Genomic DNA, 19063 nt, shown 5'->3' on the forward strand with positions numbered 1-19063 from the left:
GCAAAATAGAATGAACATTATGAGATGTCCCAGCCGATGATTAAAAAAATTATATATAAGACCAATAATTATACTACATATAGTATGCACAAAACAAGATCAAAATTTTGTCGTGCCATTGCAAATGTATTAATTTATTCAGGCTAAAGCAACAGCATAATATATTAAAAACAATATATAATAAAGTAGTTGTCATATCACAGTAATAATATTGGCAGCCTTAACTTAGATGGGTGCACAGAATTGCCTTGGCACACATGCAACTGGATATTCAGAATTTAGTTATTTTTTTGTTTGGTTTTATAGTGAGAAATATTTCTGTAATACATCCTGTACTGTACTGTACATAGACTATGTCATAGTGTGGTATCAGGTCTCCAGCACTAATGAATAACTTGTATTGTTTGTAAGATCACTCCAGGCACTAGCTGGAGTGAGCAGGTCTGGCAGTCATCTGTCATTTGCTCTTCCTGTGTGTCCCTTCAGTCTGTCTGACATCTCTAAGCAAACACAGCCCAATACACAACCACAAGCTGGGCCTTCTGGGCAGCCAGTGAGGGCACCCCTCTTCTAATGTTTGTGTGACAAAAAAGGCAAGGCAAATCCTCGCAATGGAATCAGATAATCACCAACCTGTGAAGAGCCTGCCCCAATCCACATCCACGTCAACCCCCCCAGCCCTTGGATTAACTGTCTGTTTGGCTAATAATTTTAATCTGGTGGAGAGGGCCAAGAATGGGTGACGGGGTTTGGAATAAACATCTAATCCTCCGGTCCACCTCCTCACTAGAATCTCTGCACTACTTCCTCCTTGACCCCCTGTTATACACTTGTACCAAAGTGAACAGACTGAATGGCAAGCTGGTTTTAGTCTTTCTACCTATGCTGGACAAAATTGCTTTCCAGCCACCAGGCAGAAACAAACCCATTGTGTGACAGACTGTTGCCAGACTGCCCCAGCCTGACATCGTCCAGTGGAATGTACACATCAGAGTGTGGGATGTGTATAGACAAGGGTGCTACTGAAGAGAGGGCACTTCAGGTTCACAGGGTCAAGAGATGTCTGTCTGGAGCGTATGTGTAGCAGCAGAGAACACAATTTGGGTGGACAAGGGAGGAAAATACTCTAATTCTGGAGATATAAAAGTGCCCAGACAAATAAAACACTTCAATTTATTCAACTAAATTAAATAAATTCTAGTGAGTCACATCAGTGAAAACACTAGTCGGGTGCTTTCTTACATATTGGAAAATAGAACATAAGTCACACAGAATCATTAGGGTTAAGGATTTGATGGGGTTGGACAAATGTTGGTTTTTTAAATTCTAATATGAAATATTTAAAATTTGAAAGTTCTTCTGTCAAAAAATCCAACTATTTAGTGTTTCCCCTGCAATTTTCTTCTCTTTTCAGTAGAAAAGCCTCTGAAAGAGGATTTCAATCAGGGTACCTACTTTAAGTTTGTGACACATTCGGCCTTCAGATGTATAGTTGAACAAGTCTATAAATACACAAAAATGCACAAAGATAATCTGATATGATATTCCGATTATCCAACATCAAGATTAATCTAAATTACCTGATTTATTTACACCATAAAACATATATTTTAGATCCTCACTCTGGCATCAACTAAACAAATGAAACACAGGCCACCAACCATAAGCATAGTTTTAGTGGCACTATGGTGAAATTACACCTCCACAATACTGATGGCACCCGAGTCTAATTGTTGCTGTTTGAAGTATGGCCACTTAGATATCCTGTTTAGGATGGGGCTATATTGTCGCACTTTTGTTCTGATAAGGGTCCCTGCCCCCATCGACAAAAGTGCGAACAACTGGGAGGGCCGCAACAATATAAGGGACCAGAGAAGTGTCTGTGGGACACCGTCTATCTCTGGGTGACTTGTGCTACTGTGCTGGTGTTCACACTGAGGTTTTTACTCATGGATTTCATCCGCGCTTGTGTCCTGTGCACCGCTCTCTTTGGTCTCGTCAAGGCTTTTACGCATCAGGATATGAAGGACACGCTGTTGAAGAAACTGCGCCTGGATGAAGTTCCTAAAATCCATAAAAGGGATTTAGAGAACCTGGTTATTCCGGCGCATATTAGAAATAAGTACTTGTCCATGCTGAAGATGCACCACAGCAGGAGACGCAGATCTCTGCCCAGCCTGGCGGGCATCCTGAGGGGAATCCCTGGTAATGCTGGTAAGGACCTTTCAAATTGTAAATAAATATAAGATGTAATTTGTAGGGATTCATATGAATATATCTCTGACACCGATAAATTGAAGTATACAGTCACTACCGTGCGTAATTTTGACAGTGTGCAAAAACGGTTTTACGTACCAAATGACCTTTAGAAAACTGTCATTTTAAGATACTCAAAGAAGTTGCCTAGAATGCTTGAATTGTTTTGTGCTTTAGATATATCTGGGGAGTATGTGTACTCTGACACCACTCGGTATCGCATGGTGTTCGACATGGAAGCGAGGATCCCGGATAACAGCGAGGTGACCATGGCGGAACTGAAGCTCTACCAGCAGCCTAACTACCACAAGCGCTTCACAGTAGAGAGGAAGAATCACCGACCCGTCAGCAACGCCCGGGTCAGCATCTACTGGGTACAGGCGTTGCCCAACGGATCCAATCGAACATCGCTGGTAGATTCGAGGTAAGGGAACGTTTCCTCATGGTGAGGATATATACAGTGTAGAGCAATTAAGAGGCGACATTATCTTGACCACTGTGGGTTATCTTAATCATAATTCAATTGTATTCCTCTCCAGGAAATATCAGTTGTGTCTCCTTTTAATTAATCGTCCTTATCTCTCATGTTCACAGGTTGATCCCCATTCACGAGACCGGCTGGAAGAGCTTTGATGTGACCCAGGCCGTGCATCATTGGTCGAAGACGCAGGAGAAAACACCTATGCACCTGGAGGTGTGGATCGAGGGCGAGAGACCTGGCAGCTACGCAGCAGAGATAGCCAAGAGTGTCCACTTTACCACCCAGGAGCAGACGGACAACACCTTGGGAAAGCCCGAGCTTATCCTCTACACACTCAGCCTCGAGGAGTACGGGTAAGGGCGCGAGCTTTTGATATACAGGGTATTGTATCAGTGTGACAATTAGCCCATATCCTCTTTTTGTTTTTACCTGTCACCATTTGCATTCGTTAGTAGAGTTGTAGTTGTGTGGCATAGTTTACTCATTCTAATGGTTTGGAGAAACGAAGCATCAAAAAAACAACCTGTAGCATATGCCCTTTTTTTAAGTAGCTAAATCTACATAAACCGTCTTTTATTCAAAGACAATAACTTAAAACATCACATAGCATCAGGGGTATAAAACACTGATATCTGAAAAACAAACAAACGAAAAAAAGACTTTAACGGCCCGCCGCCCTCCTTTTCCCCCTCTTAAAAACAGTTACTGGAACTTGGCAACGGTAGTAATCTAACTTTCCACATCATTTCCCTCTCAGTTCTCGTGGTGACTGCGACATCAACCAGAACAAAGACACCTGCTGCAGGGAACAGTACTTCATCAACTTCCGCGCGCTCACCTGGACGCAGTACTGGATCATCGAACCAGCAGGTTACCAGGCCTTCAGGTGCACCGGAGGCTGCAAGCAGCCTAAGCGCAACTATGGCTATGGTGAACGGAGGTGTATGGTGTCTGAGAGTGCTCCCTTACCTATCATGTACCTAGTGAAGAAGGGGGACTACACTGAGATAGAAGTGGCTGAGTTCCCCAATATGATTGTAGAAAGTTGTGCGTGCACAATGGACAATATGTCCATAGTATGAAGTAATGGAAAACAGCTATACTAATCCTATAATCACCAATAGCTGGGAATATTATAGGAAATTCTAGAGTTTTTCATTGGGGTGTTGAGAATGGTTTTAAGCAACATGTCTAGTACTTTCTAATTAAATGGACATTTATCGGGAGTTTCAGTGTCATTAAACTCCATCTCCTTTCACAAGCACTTTTATAAATTTGTAAATTTTGATAACTTTTTTATTTGAATTTATATGACTTGTATTGAAACTGCAGCAATCATTCAAATTCTGTCTGATGTGTTATATTTTCGAGTTGTACATAATATGAATGAGTTTATGTTTGGAAAATAAAATATTTTTTTTCACTTAAAATTTCTGGTCTTCCTCTTCCCTGCTATCTGTCTGCCCCCATTAACATTCATGATAACATTCACATGCAGTTACATACAGCTGCCTGCCCCCTCTTTCACCTCTTTATTTACATAAGGAAATTGTAAAGCAGAGCAAATAATTTGCCTAATGACTCATAACCATCGTTACACTAAGGGTATACTGTAACTGACAATGACAAGCAAACCTACTTGCAATGCTTTATTTACAATAGAAAGGAGCTACATGGCCACATACAGAGAAACATGAATTCACATTAAGCTAGAATGGGCTCTTCATGTGTTTACATCAGGCTTAGACCGGACCAAATGTTGGTAATCAGGGCCAATACCTGATGCACTGTTTGCTGTCTGAGTGGGGGGTCCTGTCATTCACTAATATGCAACTGATGGAGGTAATCATGCTGCCCTGCCAGAGTCAAGCAGTTGTCTGTCTGGGAGGGAAGTTGATTCCCATCATATGCCTCCAGCAGAACCAAGATGCTTGAGAATAGAAGAAACATAGTTGGGGTAGGTTACTGCTTAAGGACATTCTTGGAGTACAGTTGAATCAGTTATTTAGAGCAGGAGATCTTACAAAACTGAATGACTGCAAGAAGACAAGTGAGGAGGCCAACGAGAGACTTACGACGATGCTGAAAGAGTTCTAAGCTTCAAAAGCTGACATTGGAGAGACTGTGCAGACACAACAACAGTTGGCCAGGTGGTTCACTAATTGCAGCTTTATGAGAGAGCAGCATAGAGGAAACCACACTTTAACCATATCAAGATTCTACAGCTTTACTAGTAGCTCTATAATAATAATATAATGTTTATAGTTTGGATTGACAATGAAGGTGGCAATCAACTCAATAGTTGTTGAGATATTTCAGTCTGGACGAACTGACACTACCCTCCCTATAACCACGGTACCTGGCATGGCTAAAAAACACACCATCCCCACTGTGAAGCATGGTGGTGGCAGCTAGCCAAATACACGAAAATTCTGGAGGAAAACTTGATGCAATCTGCAAGAAACCTGTAATTTAAGAAATTGTTTACCAGCAGGACAATGAACCCAACCATAAAGCCAAAGCTACACAGTAAACTCACAATCCCCATGCAAACTTACAGAGCCTCAAAAGTTTTGCAAAGAAGAATTGGAAGAAATTGCAGTGTCCAAATGTGGATATTAACTGGGAGGGGGTAAATACTTATGTAAACAAGTATTTTGAATTGCATATTCATAAATAATTTAGATTGGTATATATCTGTTTCCACTTTTACACTACAGGGTCTTTTTCTCTTGATCGGTGAAAAAGCTACATTAAATCTACTTTGATTCAACGTTGCAAGATAATAAAACATGAAAACTTAAATTTTGTAGGCACTGTAACAAATCACAAAGTCACTGTATAAGAGCGTCTTTAATTTTAATAGGGTTGAGACAAATTAAAAAAGAAAATACAATCCCAAATTTTGAAACACAAATATCAAAAACCGTAAGATATAAAATACAACAAATCTTAAAAAGTGTCTAAGCTTTTGCACTGTTGGTTTAATAGTAAAGGACCTGATATTCAACCTGCAACATAAAGCGATAAAAATATAGTGTCTGCTGTATTATAGATTATACTATAAACTCAAACCTTGCATTCTTCTAGATTTATGTATCCAGTACAATAAAACAGGAGGGTACAAACTCTCCAGACATTTAAATAGAATGGACAATTCATTACACAGCAGTACTCTGGCAAACTAACACTTTCTTAAACACAATAGTTATTACTCAGTTAATTAATGAAGATTTGTGCATGGTTGAAATAGTGGTGAAGTATTTACATATTTATTAAATATCAACAAGGGCAGTTAAAAATTATCAATGGACATACACCACCAAATTTTGTCTGATCTACTGTAATTGTTTGTTTTCCTGCTCTGATGTTGTTCAAATTTTGAGACACAAATTGGGTGTCCTATGCCAGGATAATGTGGTACGACACATTATGAGCTGTTTTAATGAGCTGCCATTATTGCTGGGACCCAGAGTCACTCTGGAGATAGTTTGAAACAATGTAATAATGCCTTTAAATGGGAAAAAGTTACTCGTTGCTTCTTTTTCATCCATCTGGAAAGATTTTCATGAACTGTTGGTTGTGTGGATGTGTTGTGACACTGTGTAGCCCTTTAGGTCTGCTGGTGAAAATGAGCAACCCCACCTCTTACCAACCACTTTGTGCTGAACTAGCATCATCAGAAATGTGTTCAAAATTGAAATAGTTCTCTTAATATAAATCATTAAAAATACACATGCAAAAAAGTAAAATGCTGTTGTGGCTCTGGTTTTTAAATTGGACTGGTCAATGGTATATGTTTTTCAGAAATCTACTGCATTAATAGGAACCACTAATAATCTAGGAATCACACTTTCTCCTGAGAATCAAGTGTAATCAGTGCCCTAACTTTAAATATAAATTAAAAAGATAATTAAAAACAAATTAATTAAAAGGCATAATGTATCACTAAAAATGGCTTACTTATATCCTTAAAATGGCTTGGCCAAGATACTCTCAAAACAATGTGCATTAGAATAGTTAAAAGAATAGAAATTACAGATCGAAGACAGGACACTTGGACGGAATACTTTACTAATGAGATGTCAACTGGGGCTGATGTCATTGTTTGAAATAGCAAACTAGGCCATCGCCCATTCAAAGGTCATTTACACACCTTTGAACTGAATCAAAAGTCATAAGCCAGGAAGAATGTAAGAAAAGCCATTGAGTTGTTTATTGTAGGTCTATGAAGTTTAGGTTACAGGTTCGATAGTAAGAACAAAAGACAAAAACTTGCTGTAATTTATCTGCTGCTTCAGTTTAACTGACAGTGGACTCAATTGACATGTACAGTCTAACAATATAATCAGCTACCATGCTTCTTGCTGAGAAGCAAGGTTCCTTTCAATCATTACCGTTTCTTAAACTTCTCATACAAACTATTCCAAAAAAATTTTTTACAATTTGTAATTTTAAAAAAAAGCAAAAACAAAGATCACAGCACAGATAAAATGCACAACCCTGAAAAAAATGTTAACATCTGCCAGGGTGGCAAAAAAGTTTCTGGTTCTTGATATTACAAAACAGATTTTTTTTAAAACCACATCATTTAAAAGTGGTGAAAAGATCATGAAATATACACAAAAAAAACCAAAACAAAAAGTACAAACAAACAATTAAAAAAAAAATAAAATAAATAAATTTAAAAAAAAAAAAAAAAAAAAAGATGACTGAACCCACATTGTACGTGTATATATTTAAAGCTTCAATTACACTCTGGTTGCCTGGTCTCCTCTTTGATTTGGAATGTTGTCGCTCCCTATCGCTTTAGTCTTGGTATTCAGTTGGTGGGTTTTAGATTAATAAAAGTGGGTTCTACAAGGAGAGAAGGAGAAGAAAAAAAAAAAAAAAAAAAACCATCAAAACAGTGGGGTGGAGGGTTATTCCGTGGCAAGCGGCGAGTCTCCCTGTCGGCCACCAGTCCGTTAGAACAAGTGTCTTAGTAATATCCAGGCTGATACTGCTGGCTCCATGGCTTCTGGTTCCAGAACTGCACAGGGATGCAAGAGACCAAAATTTACTTTGTGCACAAGTTACTACTGACCATGTTCTAAAACATGCTACAGACTAAGATTTTCAGATCTACCCTCAAGGCAATACATGCTCAGTTTAAATTTTGCAACATTGTAAAAATTACTGTATGTTAATGTTTCATGATGGTCACAAGCAGGGACTAATTTGAAAACTGGTCATTGTTGCTGCATTTAAGGATGTTCTGCGATTAGACATCAAGAGTGGCCTGCTAGAAGCAATGTTAACAATTAATGTAGTTGCAAAATCAACCTATAGATCACAAAATTAAATTAACCTGGAAGATGTGAAAAAGGATAATGTGAAGAAAAAGTAAAGTAAAACTGCTTTGGCTTGCTTTTCAAGTACTTTGGCACTGGCAATGTGTGGTTTTTACATGCAAAACTACATGCTCAACTGTAAATACAGCAACTCTTGACATTACCGTTTAACAGGGATTCTCTCTCACTGGGGCATACTTATGTAGGCTGTTAATCAGAGTAAATGTATTTTTATGTGTATAAAACTGTCATCATTTGTTGTTCTTTGATAACCTTTGGAGCTTTACAGCTAGATTCCAATTACACTTGTGCTTGCTAGGGGAATATTCCGTGGTTCTGTTCAATTCTGTATACTTGTGCAAGTAAAATGTGGGGATTAAACTTCAACCTATATCATCAACACTGGCAAAAAAAAAAAAAAAAAAAAATATATAAAGCCTAACGTGGAAAGTAGAGACTATTTCCCAAATGCAGAAATACTGACCCCTTGCTGCCAGCTCTGGTTGAAGGCTTGGGCCTTGTCCATTCCATTCCTGTTGCCAAAGTTTCCACTGTTCCTGTTGTTACTGAAGTTGCCATTCTTGTTGCCAAAATTGCCACGGTTACCACCTCTCTGAAACTGCAGAGAGGGAGAGGAGGAAAATTACCACATTGAACATGCCTTAACTGATTAGAAATGTTTATATGAATATGTGCCAGTTTCCACTGTTTAAATTAAGAGCTTTTGTAGAGACACTGTATTTAATATTATGAAAGTCAAAAAACAACTTTAAGAAATCCAGGTCTCCAACATGATTGATTTGTTTAACTGATGTTAACATATTTTAACATGTTCTCAATGCAACAGATATTCTGACAGCCAACACAAACTGAATAGCAAGATGTACAATTATCATTTCCAAACCCACCTGGTTAGGATGTCCCCTGTTTCCACCACGACTCATGCTGGCACCACCTCCTCTGTTCATTGGGCCACCTCTGTTCATGGGTCCTCCTCTGGGTCCCATGTTGACCCTCATTGGGCCGCCCCTGGGGGATCCACCCAGGCTGGGAATGGGGCCGCCACCCCGGTTGAAGTTTCCACGGTTAGGGAATCCCCCTCTGAAGGCTGGGGGAGGCAGGAAGCCACGAGGTGGACGGTTGAAGCCGCCACGGGGACCAGGAGCTGCAGAGAGATCAAAACAGCACAAGCTGTGAGAATGTGTTTTAAACTACTTAAACATATGGTCTACTCAATAAGAACATAACATTTTCTAATAAAATGGCCTCAATTACATCTCTAAATATCAATCCTACCTCCTCTAAAGTTGCCTCTGTTCTGGAACCCTCCGCGGCCACTGCCTCTCTGTCCAGGTCCACCCCCACGACCAAACTGGTTCTTGCCTCCCCGGCCGCCACCACGCAGGCCGCCACCTCTTTTCGGTGTTGTGCTTCCCTGGTTTGGTTTCTTTTCAGCAGGCAGAGCAGTCTTGCTTTCCTCTTTGTATTGTTCCAGCAGCTTGGCAGCCTCCTCCTTTTGCAGCTCAGCATAGCTGACCTCACTGAAGCTCTCTCCCTCCTCAGGCAGAGAGTAGAAGCCTGTAACAAAAGGAAAACAAACCAGAACATGATTAGGGATGCAAAAAAAAATAAATAAATAAAAAAAAATAAACCAACCCCTACCAAGAAAACCCTACAATACACCCAGTAGAGGTTTGAACTATGCAGTAGTATGTGTATTTTTTATGCCCCAAGCATCTTTTTTACCTTTCATTTTGAGGACAGCATGCTCAGGAACTTCTTTGCCATCACTCTCAACTTTCTTCTGGACTCTCTGCTTGTAGTTACTGTCAGAAGGACAGACCACCACAGCCTTACGCTGGAAGCCTGCAAACAAACACATCTTCCTCTTCTGGCCCGGGGCAGACAGGTTAGTCTGGAAAATGGAGAGAGCAGTTCAATTATACTGTGATTTATGTTATTTGATTTTACAGTGATATGTTGCATAGTGACAAAGGCAGCAATCAGATTCATCACAAACCACTTACATGATCCAGAATGTAGTTTCTCTTCTTGCGGGCAGCAATCTCAATGAACTTTCCCAAGAAAAGGGGTGCTCGCTGGGAAATGGCTGTCAGTTTTGTAATGTCCTTTGACTGGCGTTTCAGGCTGTTGATCTGTATTAAATGAGAGAGGATAAAGTAAATTACTTTTTTTGTTGGACAGAAACTGTAATTCATTCAGTATGAATGAATACATTGAGTATGCCAAGGCTGCCACAGAGCTGTTAGCAGTACTGACCATCATCTTGTCAACAATGGTGTCACTGCCCAGGATGTAGTATTTCCCAGGGTTCTCTTGAACATGGTTCTTCACCCATGTAGTCTTCCCTGAGCCCGGCAGACCCACCATCACTATGATCTACATAAGAGAAGGCAATGAAAGAATTAAGATGAAATTCACAAAAAAAAGACTTTACCACTGAAACACTATGCAGTATTATAGTTATGAATATCAATAAGAAAATATTTCAATGCATGACTAATTAAAAGAATATCTTCATCTGCGGTATCTACATCTCTACTTACCTCACAGTCAGCCTTGGTCTGTGGCCCTTTGAGCCCCCGGACCCTTTCACTGCCAGGGATCTGCTGCAGGAAGGTGTAGCCCTGTGGCTGAGGGAAATATGGAGTCTCCATCTGACCAAAGTTGAACTCCACGGCACAGTTGTGGCAGATGACGTGTGGGAAAAGGGCCTGGCCATTCAGAGTGTCCTTGCTGACCTGGAAAGCAACAACAGGATCCCCACCATTCTTGGAGAAGGACAACACCACCCCCTCGCCCTCGAAGTCCTAAGCAAAGAAAGCAAAATGCAAAGTCATGTGTGTGATAAAAACAGGTTGTGAAAAGCAAAAACTTCAATCATTCCATCAAGTCACACTTTATTTTCAAATGAAAAATAAAAATTAACATTAATAAATTACATGAGCCCTCTTTGCTTTCTGATGTAAATTAAAATGAGGGGACTACATAGAGTCATTTCAAATAGTTATTTAATTTTATCTCTGCTTAGCATTCTTTGTGACATTTAATCATAATTTTAGTTTGGCTTGGCTATTGTAAGAAACTTATACAAGTACTAGTAGCATTTGATACGAGTTATTTCTTACAATAAGGCAGCAGATGACATCATTCTCGTCATAAATTTCTCCAAAGTCCTCTGTCACACAGTTGGTGGTCTTCTTGCCTTTCCCTGAGTACGCGTAAGAATGCTCCTCCTCGCCTAAACATTAATTGACAAATACATTTTGTGACAGCTAACAGATCACATGATATTTCTGAACTAAGACAACAAGTCTCAGCAATCGGTGTGTGAATCATCTGTGTTGGCACTAGGCCAGCCACCATTACTAAGAGGCAGTCAGAGCTGGAGCCATTTTATATTGACATGTTGTTCTGCTTACAGACCACTAGAGGGACCTCTTGGGACAGACTGCCTTTCATAGAGGATGACAATCTCAGTTTATAGTGCCATTATTTGGCTGACCTTCATGAAAATGCATACACCCAGTACAATGTGTTTTGTTCAACTTTTAATAAAAAGGTTCACATTCTTGCAGACGTCCAGTGGATGCAATGCACTATCACGAATACTGCACAGTATCCCTGCAGTACTCAGCATTAATGAATCATAACAAATAGCAGCATTGGTTTAGATTGTGATGAGGCATTGATAGTCAACAACATTTCCTTACAGACATAAAAGATTAAATGGACTAAGATCATCTTTAGCCGTTCTCTATCCATCACATGTGTGATGTGACCAAGTACAAATCATTCTGGCAATAAATAAAACAAAGACTGTTAAGGGTAAATGGAAAGTTACTGTTGCCACCTCATTCTACTGATACTGAATGCCTGAATGACACAGCCAACAGTATATGTTCAAAGCTAAGGCAAGTGTAAAGAAACTGACCCAGGAGCAGTGTGCCAGTAGCCAGGGACCAGCCAACCTGCGCATCATGGATCTCCATGTTCTTGCTAGAAATGTGCTTCACAGGAATTTTCTCTGTAATCTGTTGACACGAAGCAAAACACATGAACAAAATGTATAAGGATTAATTTCATCTAGTCAAATGTGTGTATTAATTTTACCATTTCTCATGTAGTTTGTTAACACTGTTTCAAGTCCCACATACGCCTAAAAACATTCAGGGATGTAATAAAGACCAGTAAGGTAGGGCAGGAAAAGATGAATTCTTTCAAGTGCAGAATGTGTCAGTATTGTTACTGTACCTTCATCTCAAAGCAGGCTTTGCCTTTGTTGACACCATAGGTGGCCTTGCCTCCGGACCAGAGGTAAGCAAAACTCTCCATTGTGAGAGATGAGGCACTGTAACGGTCCCGTGACACCTTAAAGTGCAGGTCACAGTTGTCTAGAGCACCAAAAAAAAACAAAAAAAACAAAAAAAACCTCAAGTATGTGCAACCATAGAAGTAGGTTTCTGACAAGTGAATAAAAACTAAATTGTGTTTAATGTTCTTTGTAACTGTCATCTAAGTCTTCACTGCAAATACAATTTTGAATCTTGGAATACAAATAACCTGGTCGGAAACTTACAGGTATCCAGGCAGACTTTCGTGTCATCAAACTCCACATCTTCTTCCTCCAGAGGTGGCACAGGAGACTTGAACGAGGCCCTGAAAAGAGACACCAACCAGTCAATTAGAGGATTCACGTGCCAGTTTAGCAGCACGGAACTGCATTTAGATGCCTTGGGTTTGACTTCCTGAAAAATTCTGGGGGAGAGAAGTAGAAAGACAGACTAAGGGGAAAATAGAATACAAAACAGAAACAATAAACTGGGCAAGCAATCCTCCAAACTTTTTGGATAGTCAGCTGTATTGTGTCCTTGGCAGACAACACTTACCTTGCAGTATCCAGCGAAATCTAAAATGTAAAAGATACATAGGAAGATAGCACATCCGTATCTCTGATTGGTGAAAGTGATAAAAATCAAAGCAGACCTTTCCCCTTTCAGATCACCTGTGTTTAGGGACTCCAGGAATGCTGTGGGGTCAGTCACAGCAATAGTGGATGTAGTTATATTTAACTTCCCATGTGTGGAATTCCAAATGAAAAAGGTCATGACTAGCTCACACGGTTCTTTTTAACTATGTAACTAGGCAGTAAAAGTTGTCACCATGCTTAGATGCTTGAACTGACCAATCAGTGTACTGAGAACTACAGCAATTTACCAGTTCTGTAGCTTTAAATTATATACCCAAATCTCTTCATGGGAAGATTAAGAAGCTAGTCAAAATGTTGTAAAGGAGGAACATTTCAATATAACCTTAAGCATTATTCCACCTGAGGTAATGATCTAAGTCCAGTGGAGTAGAGTAATTATTTAGTAGGAAGAGACATATTTAGGGTTCATCATCCCATTCTCATCCAAAGCAGTTTTAACATCTTTCCAAGCCCAGAGACTTCTTTCATACTTGTCCCTAAACAACCTAGGTGCTGTACAAATGGCTGCTGCAGGAGGGATTTATGGTGGCTTTGGAAAACATACTGTGAGTTGGAGCACATGATCAGGGCAGCCTGTCTGCACACACTGGCTGCTGCTCTGTGGACATGTGGGGTCGCAGGTTTCACATAGGGTAGATTAAAGCGCTACAATTTTATTGGGGGAAAATCTGGTAATGGGAGAGGAAGAAAAACTGGACTCTCAATTAGAAATTAATAGACCATTGCACAAAGAACAAAGAAAGAAAAAAAACAAAACAAAACAAAAAAAACCACGTGTACGCGCATACACACACGCACACGTATATATATATACATACACACACACACACACACACACACACACACACACCTCTGGATATTTGTGAAGAGTCCCCGACTTTCCCCACAATTTAAAAATTTGCTCAAAAAGCGATTCCATTTTCTGCCCGTTAATCCTTAAAGCGTGTCAACAGCACAATGAAAACAAAACATTGACCAAGAAGTAGATACATGTATAAACACACAAACTCAAACACTCATGCGCACCATGCATGATATCACCTGTGCAAGGGTAGAAAAGAGCCTTGCAAATGGAAATATATTCATACTATCACACCATGGTCACACACATACACAATACATGAGACAGAAATAGCTTTTTGACATCATACAACCAGTGGAAGAAAAGAAGGGGAAAAAAAAACAAAAACAACAACAACAAACAAACAAACAAAAAACCCCACAACCATTGCGAGGTAAAACGATGGCACGGTCAATAACGAGTTCCTCCGTGGACATTTCAAACCCTTTGGGAATTTAGCTACATCCTTGTGTACTACCTTGCAGCACTGGACTCCACCTTTTAGCTATTCCTCCCCTCCCACCCTCCTTTCAAAAGTGCACATCTGCTACTTTCCTCTGGGTTCTCTTTCAGCAGCCTCGATTCATCTTGAGGACACAACAGGCTTTCCAAAACAGTAAGTGGCAGAAGGAACAGATGTGAAAATTCACAGAGACTTGATAGATGCACTTCTGCTACAGAATGCAGTCCATAAAAGACACAATGTGAGTGGGCAATGTAAAAGGTAAATGGTAAGGCTCTTTAAGTACTCAGGGATGACCCTCAAAACATGTGTGAAAGTAAGGTTATTAATAAAAAGTATAATACGGGTTTAATATGAGGGTTTTCCTTCTTGCTAGTTATATGTGCATTGGCACTTAAAGCCAATACAGTTTCAAAAAAAGCTATGGATGGCGCTTCAGGGATGCTGAAGGCCATTTTTGATCTGTCCCATCCTTACCAGCTGTATTTGTTCTCTTCAATAAATTCAAAGTAGCCCCTTCCATGTTCCTCCCGGCGTCTCTTAACACCCTTCTTATTCTTCTGATCAGCATTCGTGTCTTTGTCCGCATCCCCTTTGAAAATAGAACAAAGATATAGAATGAGGTGCTCCTTTTTATGTGAGAGAGAGGTCGGACTGGCAGTGGGGTTCTGGCCCACAAAGCCCGTTCATTATTTACATTGTGTCGACCATAATCATCAATGTTAAAGATAACTAAGAGGCAACACCTCATGATTACACTTAAACAATACAATCATATTCCATAAATTGTAACAGCTCTAATGACCAGATAGTAATTACAATATAAGCTGGTCCAAATGAACACTGAACAGTATTTGCTGGGGCTGGAAAAACAAGTCTCTGCAAAGTAAAAGGGACATTAACCCTGCAATAAAGGGCTTCGAATATACTGTTTTCAACAAGATTCATATATAAGTCTATGTCATTAAGGAGGACAAGTCTGCTGTTGTCTGGGACAAATGGATCATGCAAGGAAAGGTGGAAACCTACTTAGACCTGCATTGACCCCCTCCTCCATACCGTACCCTGAATTACGCCAGTGGCTAATCAGTGTAAATCTGTATTTTCTATGCTGATCCAACAAGATGACACTGTATATTCAAACCAAGTACGAACTAACCATGTGCTAGCTAGACAAGCAGTTCCGCGCCTGCCGCATGTTCCGCACAGCTTTGGCTTAGCTACTTCAAATGTTCCCGGCCCATTTGAAGTCAAACAGACTTGGACTAGTACACAGTACGCCACAGTCATTCCATGGGTAGAAATGTAGTCCCAAAGAATTCTAAAGTTGAATTTAATTATTAATTCTTTTGGCACTGCGTTGTGCCCTTGTGTCCTTTCTGAGTTTAGCATAATTAACAAGACATCACTGCCAGCAAGACACCCTACATTCACGGGAATAGTTTTTTTTTGTTTGTTTGTTTTTGTTTTTTTGCTGTAGCGTTATGTCATTTTTGTGCAGGTTATAACGTTAGCGATGTTCATTGCTCACCTCCAACCCATCTCCCTACTTCGTAGTGAAACTACAATATGGGAACCATTGGACTAGCTAAACGGCTGACCAGCTGGTTAGCACTGCACCACAGACACAAAGAAAATTACGTTAGCTGGCAAGCTAACACGCTAACCAAGCAAAACAAAAAGCCAGACTAAGCTCAATTATCATCTTATCCCCCACTTCCTTCATTTTGTATTTTGTCGGTAACGACAATCAATGATGGGCAGTTAGAATAATGCTAAAATTAACGTTATCGACTGTACTACTGATACTTAACATTACAAAACGATTAACGTTAGCTAATCACTGGTGACCGATGCTAACGTCAAGTTAGCTGTCCGGGTAACCGATTCAGTTTGTGGCTAACGCTGGCTAGCCTAGCGAGGTCATGATATTTTAGCTTAACATGGACGCTCTGTTGTATAGTAACGCATTCAAGTTCAATCAATTCCAGTCGACTCCCTCCCGCGGTAGCATTAACGCTAACGTTATAGCAGAAAACCGACAGCCAGCCACAGTGCATCCAGCCAATCACATTTTCATAACTAATTCGGTCGACTCACCCTCAGCAACCTGGTCCCCGGGCTCACCATCCTCTGCGTTTATTTTCTCCATGTCGTCCACATCTCCCTTGAGCATGGGATCCATCTCGTCGTCTTCGTCCCCGTCCTCTTCCCCTTCACCCATTTCTTCGTCCTCGCCAACGCCATCACCGTCGCCCCCATTCTCCGACCCTTCTTCCTCCTCTTCGTTGGCCTCCATGCTTTCTTCTACTGGGCCCTCACCCTCTTCTTCCTCTCCCATACCCTCCTGGTCGGTGACCTGACCGAAACCCTCGTCCGCCTCAGCTTCTTGGGCAAGCGGGGAGTTTCCGACAAGGGCCTCCTCGTCCAGTGCGGCCTGCAGGCGGTCCATCAGCTCGGCCTTCAGCCCCTTGTCCGAAAGATTACGCTTTTTCAGCTCGTCCTTCAGCTCGTTGACTTTCAGCTTTTTAACATTAATTGAGCTCATTGTTAATGTTTGATGGTAAAAAAAAATATTAAATAAGGTACTGGACGTTATTTGATAACGGATGTGGCTCAATACTGCGCCAAATGGCACCCGCTGTCCGACCAATCTTTCACGGGCAAAAGAGCTGTGAGGATATGTTGTGTGGGGGAGGAGGATGACGTCATCTACCGTAATTACCCAGACAGCAGCGCAGCTTGGTTATGCAGCGTGCCGACCATCTGTCGCTGCTATAATTTCAAAAAGTGGGACAATATATGGAGGAAAACACAGTCCGTACTAAGAACACCCGATATTTGATTTAGCCCACATTTAAAGCAAAATTCATACATGTTTTCGGAAGAGTTTATGTGGCATGATGTATTTATAAGGGACGTGTTATAATAGGAGTTTAAAATAGGGAGGCGCCTCGGTGCTAGCAATTAGGAGGATAATAAGATATAGAATACCGTAAAGTACAATATTGTTAACCCTAGTGTGGGAATAATGGTCAATGTACGAAGAAGGATATAATATACATTTTGTAAAAGTAATATCTTCCAAGGGAACACTGGATTATAAATTATTTTAAAACCTTGTTTCATGGATTGAAGTTCATATACATTCACCCAACCTTCCCAACAGCAAGCTATTTTAACGTAAAATCTACTGGTGTGATTTAGGGCAGCCGAGCTATCTTCCTATACTAAGCCGAAAAAGTAAAGAAGATTCACTTTAAAATAGAACATTGCATAGGGTAACTTGCTAACTTTTACCCACGTAACAAATTTATAGAGGAATATAAATATATTTCTCCTTTTTGCAGATTTTGTAGATTTGAAATTGAAACCAGTATTAAAACTTTGATTTTATCTGGTTTTAAAATATGGCCACGTTTCTTTGATCTTGTTTTGTTGATTTGGCAAATAAATGCTGTTTTTTTTCTGAATAGACATTGTTTTATTTTTATCCCGTCAAACTGAGAATGGTTGATGACTATAGAAAGCTTCTTTGTCTGCTAGGGAAATGCCATATTTGTAACTCAAGAATATCAAATGCCATCAAATTTAAGATGGTTTTCAGTTGATGTGGACATTTTTAAAGCATCCCTAAATATTCTCTGTAACCAAAAGGCACTACAAGCTCTCTGTCTTTTTGGAAAAAAAACTTGAAGCACATGCGATGTTTTATCAAATTTTAAATAATTCAATTAAAAGGGGCACTCGACTTTACTCAAGAGAGCTTGCACCTCCTACTACTCAGCTCATGAAAATAGTTGTGTAAAATAACACTGTTGGTGTCATCAGATGTGGAAATGTAGGCCACTGAGTTTTTAGACTATAAAACTAAACAGAGTATCTTGGCCTCTGCTGCATCAATTTTAATCATTCTGTTTTTAATCAAACTCTGGTGAGTAAAAATATTTTTGAAAAATTACTCTCCTTGATAAAATTGTCTTGCCTTATACTAGCTACACTACACACCATTTTCTCTTTTTACCAGGCAACTATCATTGCCAATGTGACCTCTAGTGCAACAATACCAATGTCTTCAGAAGTCACATTATAGGAAATATATTTACATCATGATGTAATATTTTAGGAACATTACATTAATTGCATGTTTATCTGATTATTCTGTTGCAAGAATATGCACAGAATTATTACATATTATGAACTGTTATGTAGAGGAGAGAATTTTTTGGAATTATGTTTTCAAGGGAAAGAAATATCCCGTGAAATTACAATAAAAAATGTACAACCGCCTACTCACTTTGACTGTTTGTCTGAAAACTTGCTCCTTACCGCCTCCCTGAGGAGGTTATAAAAATAGGCAAGTAAATTCATGAAGTGTTCTCTAGTGAGCCCACTCCTTCTCCGATGTGCCACTGTCATCCCTCCACATCTGAGACAGTGTCTCCATCCTCCAGTTTGTCATATTTTTCATTTAAGGATACTATGATTGATTTTTTTTGCTTTACATCCAAGGAGCGTTGGCAAAATTAATTAAAAGTGCACCCTGCCTTTGTTCGGATATGTTTTTAAATATTAACAAGTTGTCATGTCATATGTGACTGGAAGAGGAGAAAGATTTCCTGCCTTGGTCAGAGGAGTACATTGGGTAGGTCAGATTTATTCCTTATGAGCATAGTTT

The 19063-nt window shown here is 39.9% G+C and overlaps 2 protein-coding genes across 2 annotated transcripts; one reads left to right on the forward strand and one right to left on the reverse strand.

The window, feature by feature from the left end:
- The first annotated feature begins 1949 nt into the window (after nucleotides 1–1949).
- On the forward strand, nucleotides 1950–3819 carry lft1 (lefty1). The gene is made up of 4 exons (XM_040125904.1): nucleotides 1950–2214; nucleotides 2434–2680; nucleotides 2851–3090; nucleotides 3495–3819. Exons 1-4 carry the CDS (start codon nucleotides 1950–1952, stop codon nucleotides 3817–3819), a joined length of 1077 nt encoding a protein of 358 aa, XP_039981838.1.
- Nucleotides 3820–7431: 3612 nt separating this feature from the next.
- hnrnpub (heterogeneous nuclear ribonucleoprotein Ub) lies at nucleotides 7432–17080 on the reverse strand. The gene is made up of 14 exons (XM_040125359.1): nucleotides 16486–17080; nucleotides 14863–14977; nucleotides 12671–12750; nucleotides 12346–12485; nucleotides 12026–12125; nucleotides 11220–11332; nucleotides 10638–10901; nucleotides 10351–10470; nucleotides 10098–10226; nucleotides 9817–9985; nucleotides 9367–9648; nucleotides 8979–9235; nucleotides 8555–8689; nucleotides 7432–7769 (listed from the first exon to the last, which is right to left on the reverse strand). Exons 1-14 carry the CDS (start codon nucleotides 16931–16933, stop codon nucleotides 7719–7721), a joined length of 2403 nt encoding a protein of 800 aa, XP_039981293.1. The 5' UTR covers nucleotides 16934–17080; the 3' UTR covers nucleotides 7432–7718.
- Nucleotides 17081–19063: the final 1983 nt, after the last annotated feature.

This window comes from Xiphias gladius, chromosome 4 (assembly GCF_016859285.1).
Source record: "Xiphias gladius isolate SHS-SW01 ecotype Sanya breed wild chromosome 4, ASM1685928v1, whole genome shotgun sequence".
Lineage (NCBI taxonomy): Eukaryota > Metazoa > Chordata > Actinopteri > Istiophoriformes > Xiphiidae > Xiphias > Xiphias gladius.

Bases quoted from the DNA above. Each gene is read 5' to 3' on its own strand.
- lft1 (XM_040125904.1), top strand. From the start codon at position 1,950: ATGGATTTCATCCGCGCTTGTGTCCTGTGCACCGCTCTCTTTGGTCTC. The intron at 2,215-2,433 runs GTAAGGACCTTT...TTTGTGCTTTAG, and splicing joins GGGAATCCCTGGTAATGCTG to ATATATCTGGGGAGTATGTG. The intron at 2,681-2,850 runs GTAAGGGAACGT...TCATGTTCACAG, and splicing joins ACATCGCTGGTAGATTCGAG to GTTGATCCCCATTCACGAGA.
- hnrnpub (XM_040125359.1), bottom strand. From the start codon at position 16,933: ATGAGCTCAATTAATGTTAAAAAGCTGAAAGTCAACGAGCTGAAGGAC. The intron at 12,126-12,345 runs GTACAGTAACAA...TCGTGTCAACAG, and splicing joins AAGCCTGCTTTGAGATGAAG to ATTACAGAGAAAATTCCTGT. The intron at 8,690-8,978 runs GTGGGTTTGGAA...CCCTCTCTGCAG, and splicing joins ACAGGGGACATCCTAACCAG to TTTCAGAGAGGTGGTAACCG.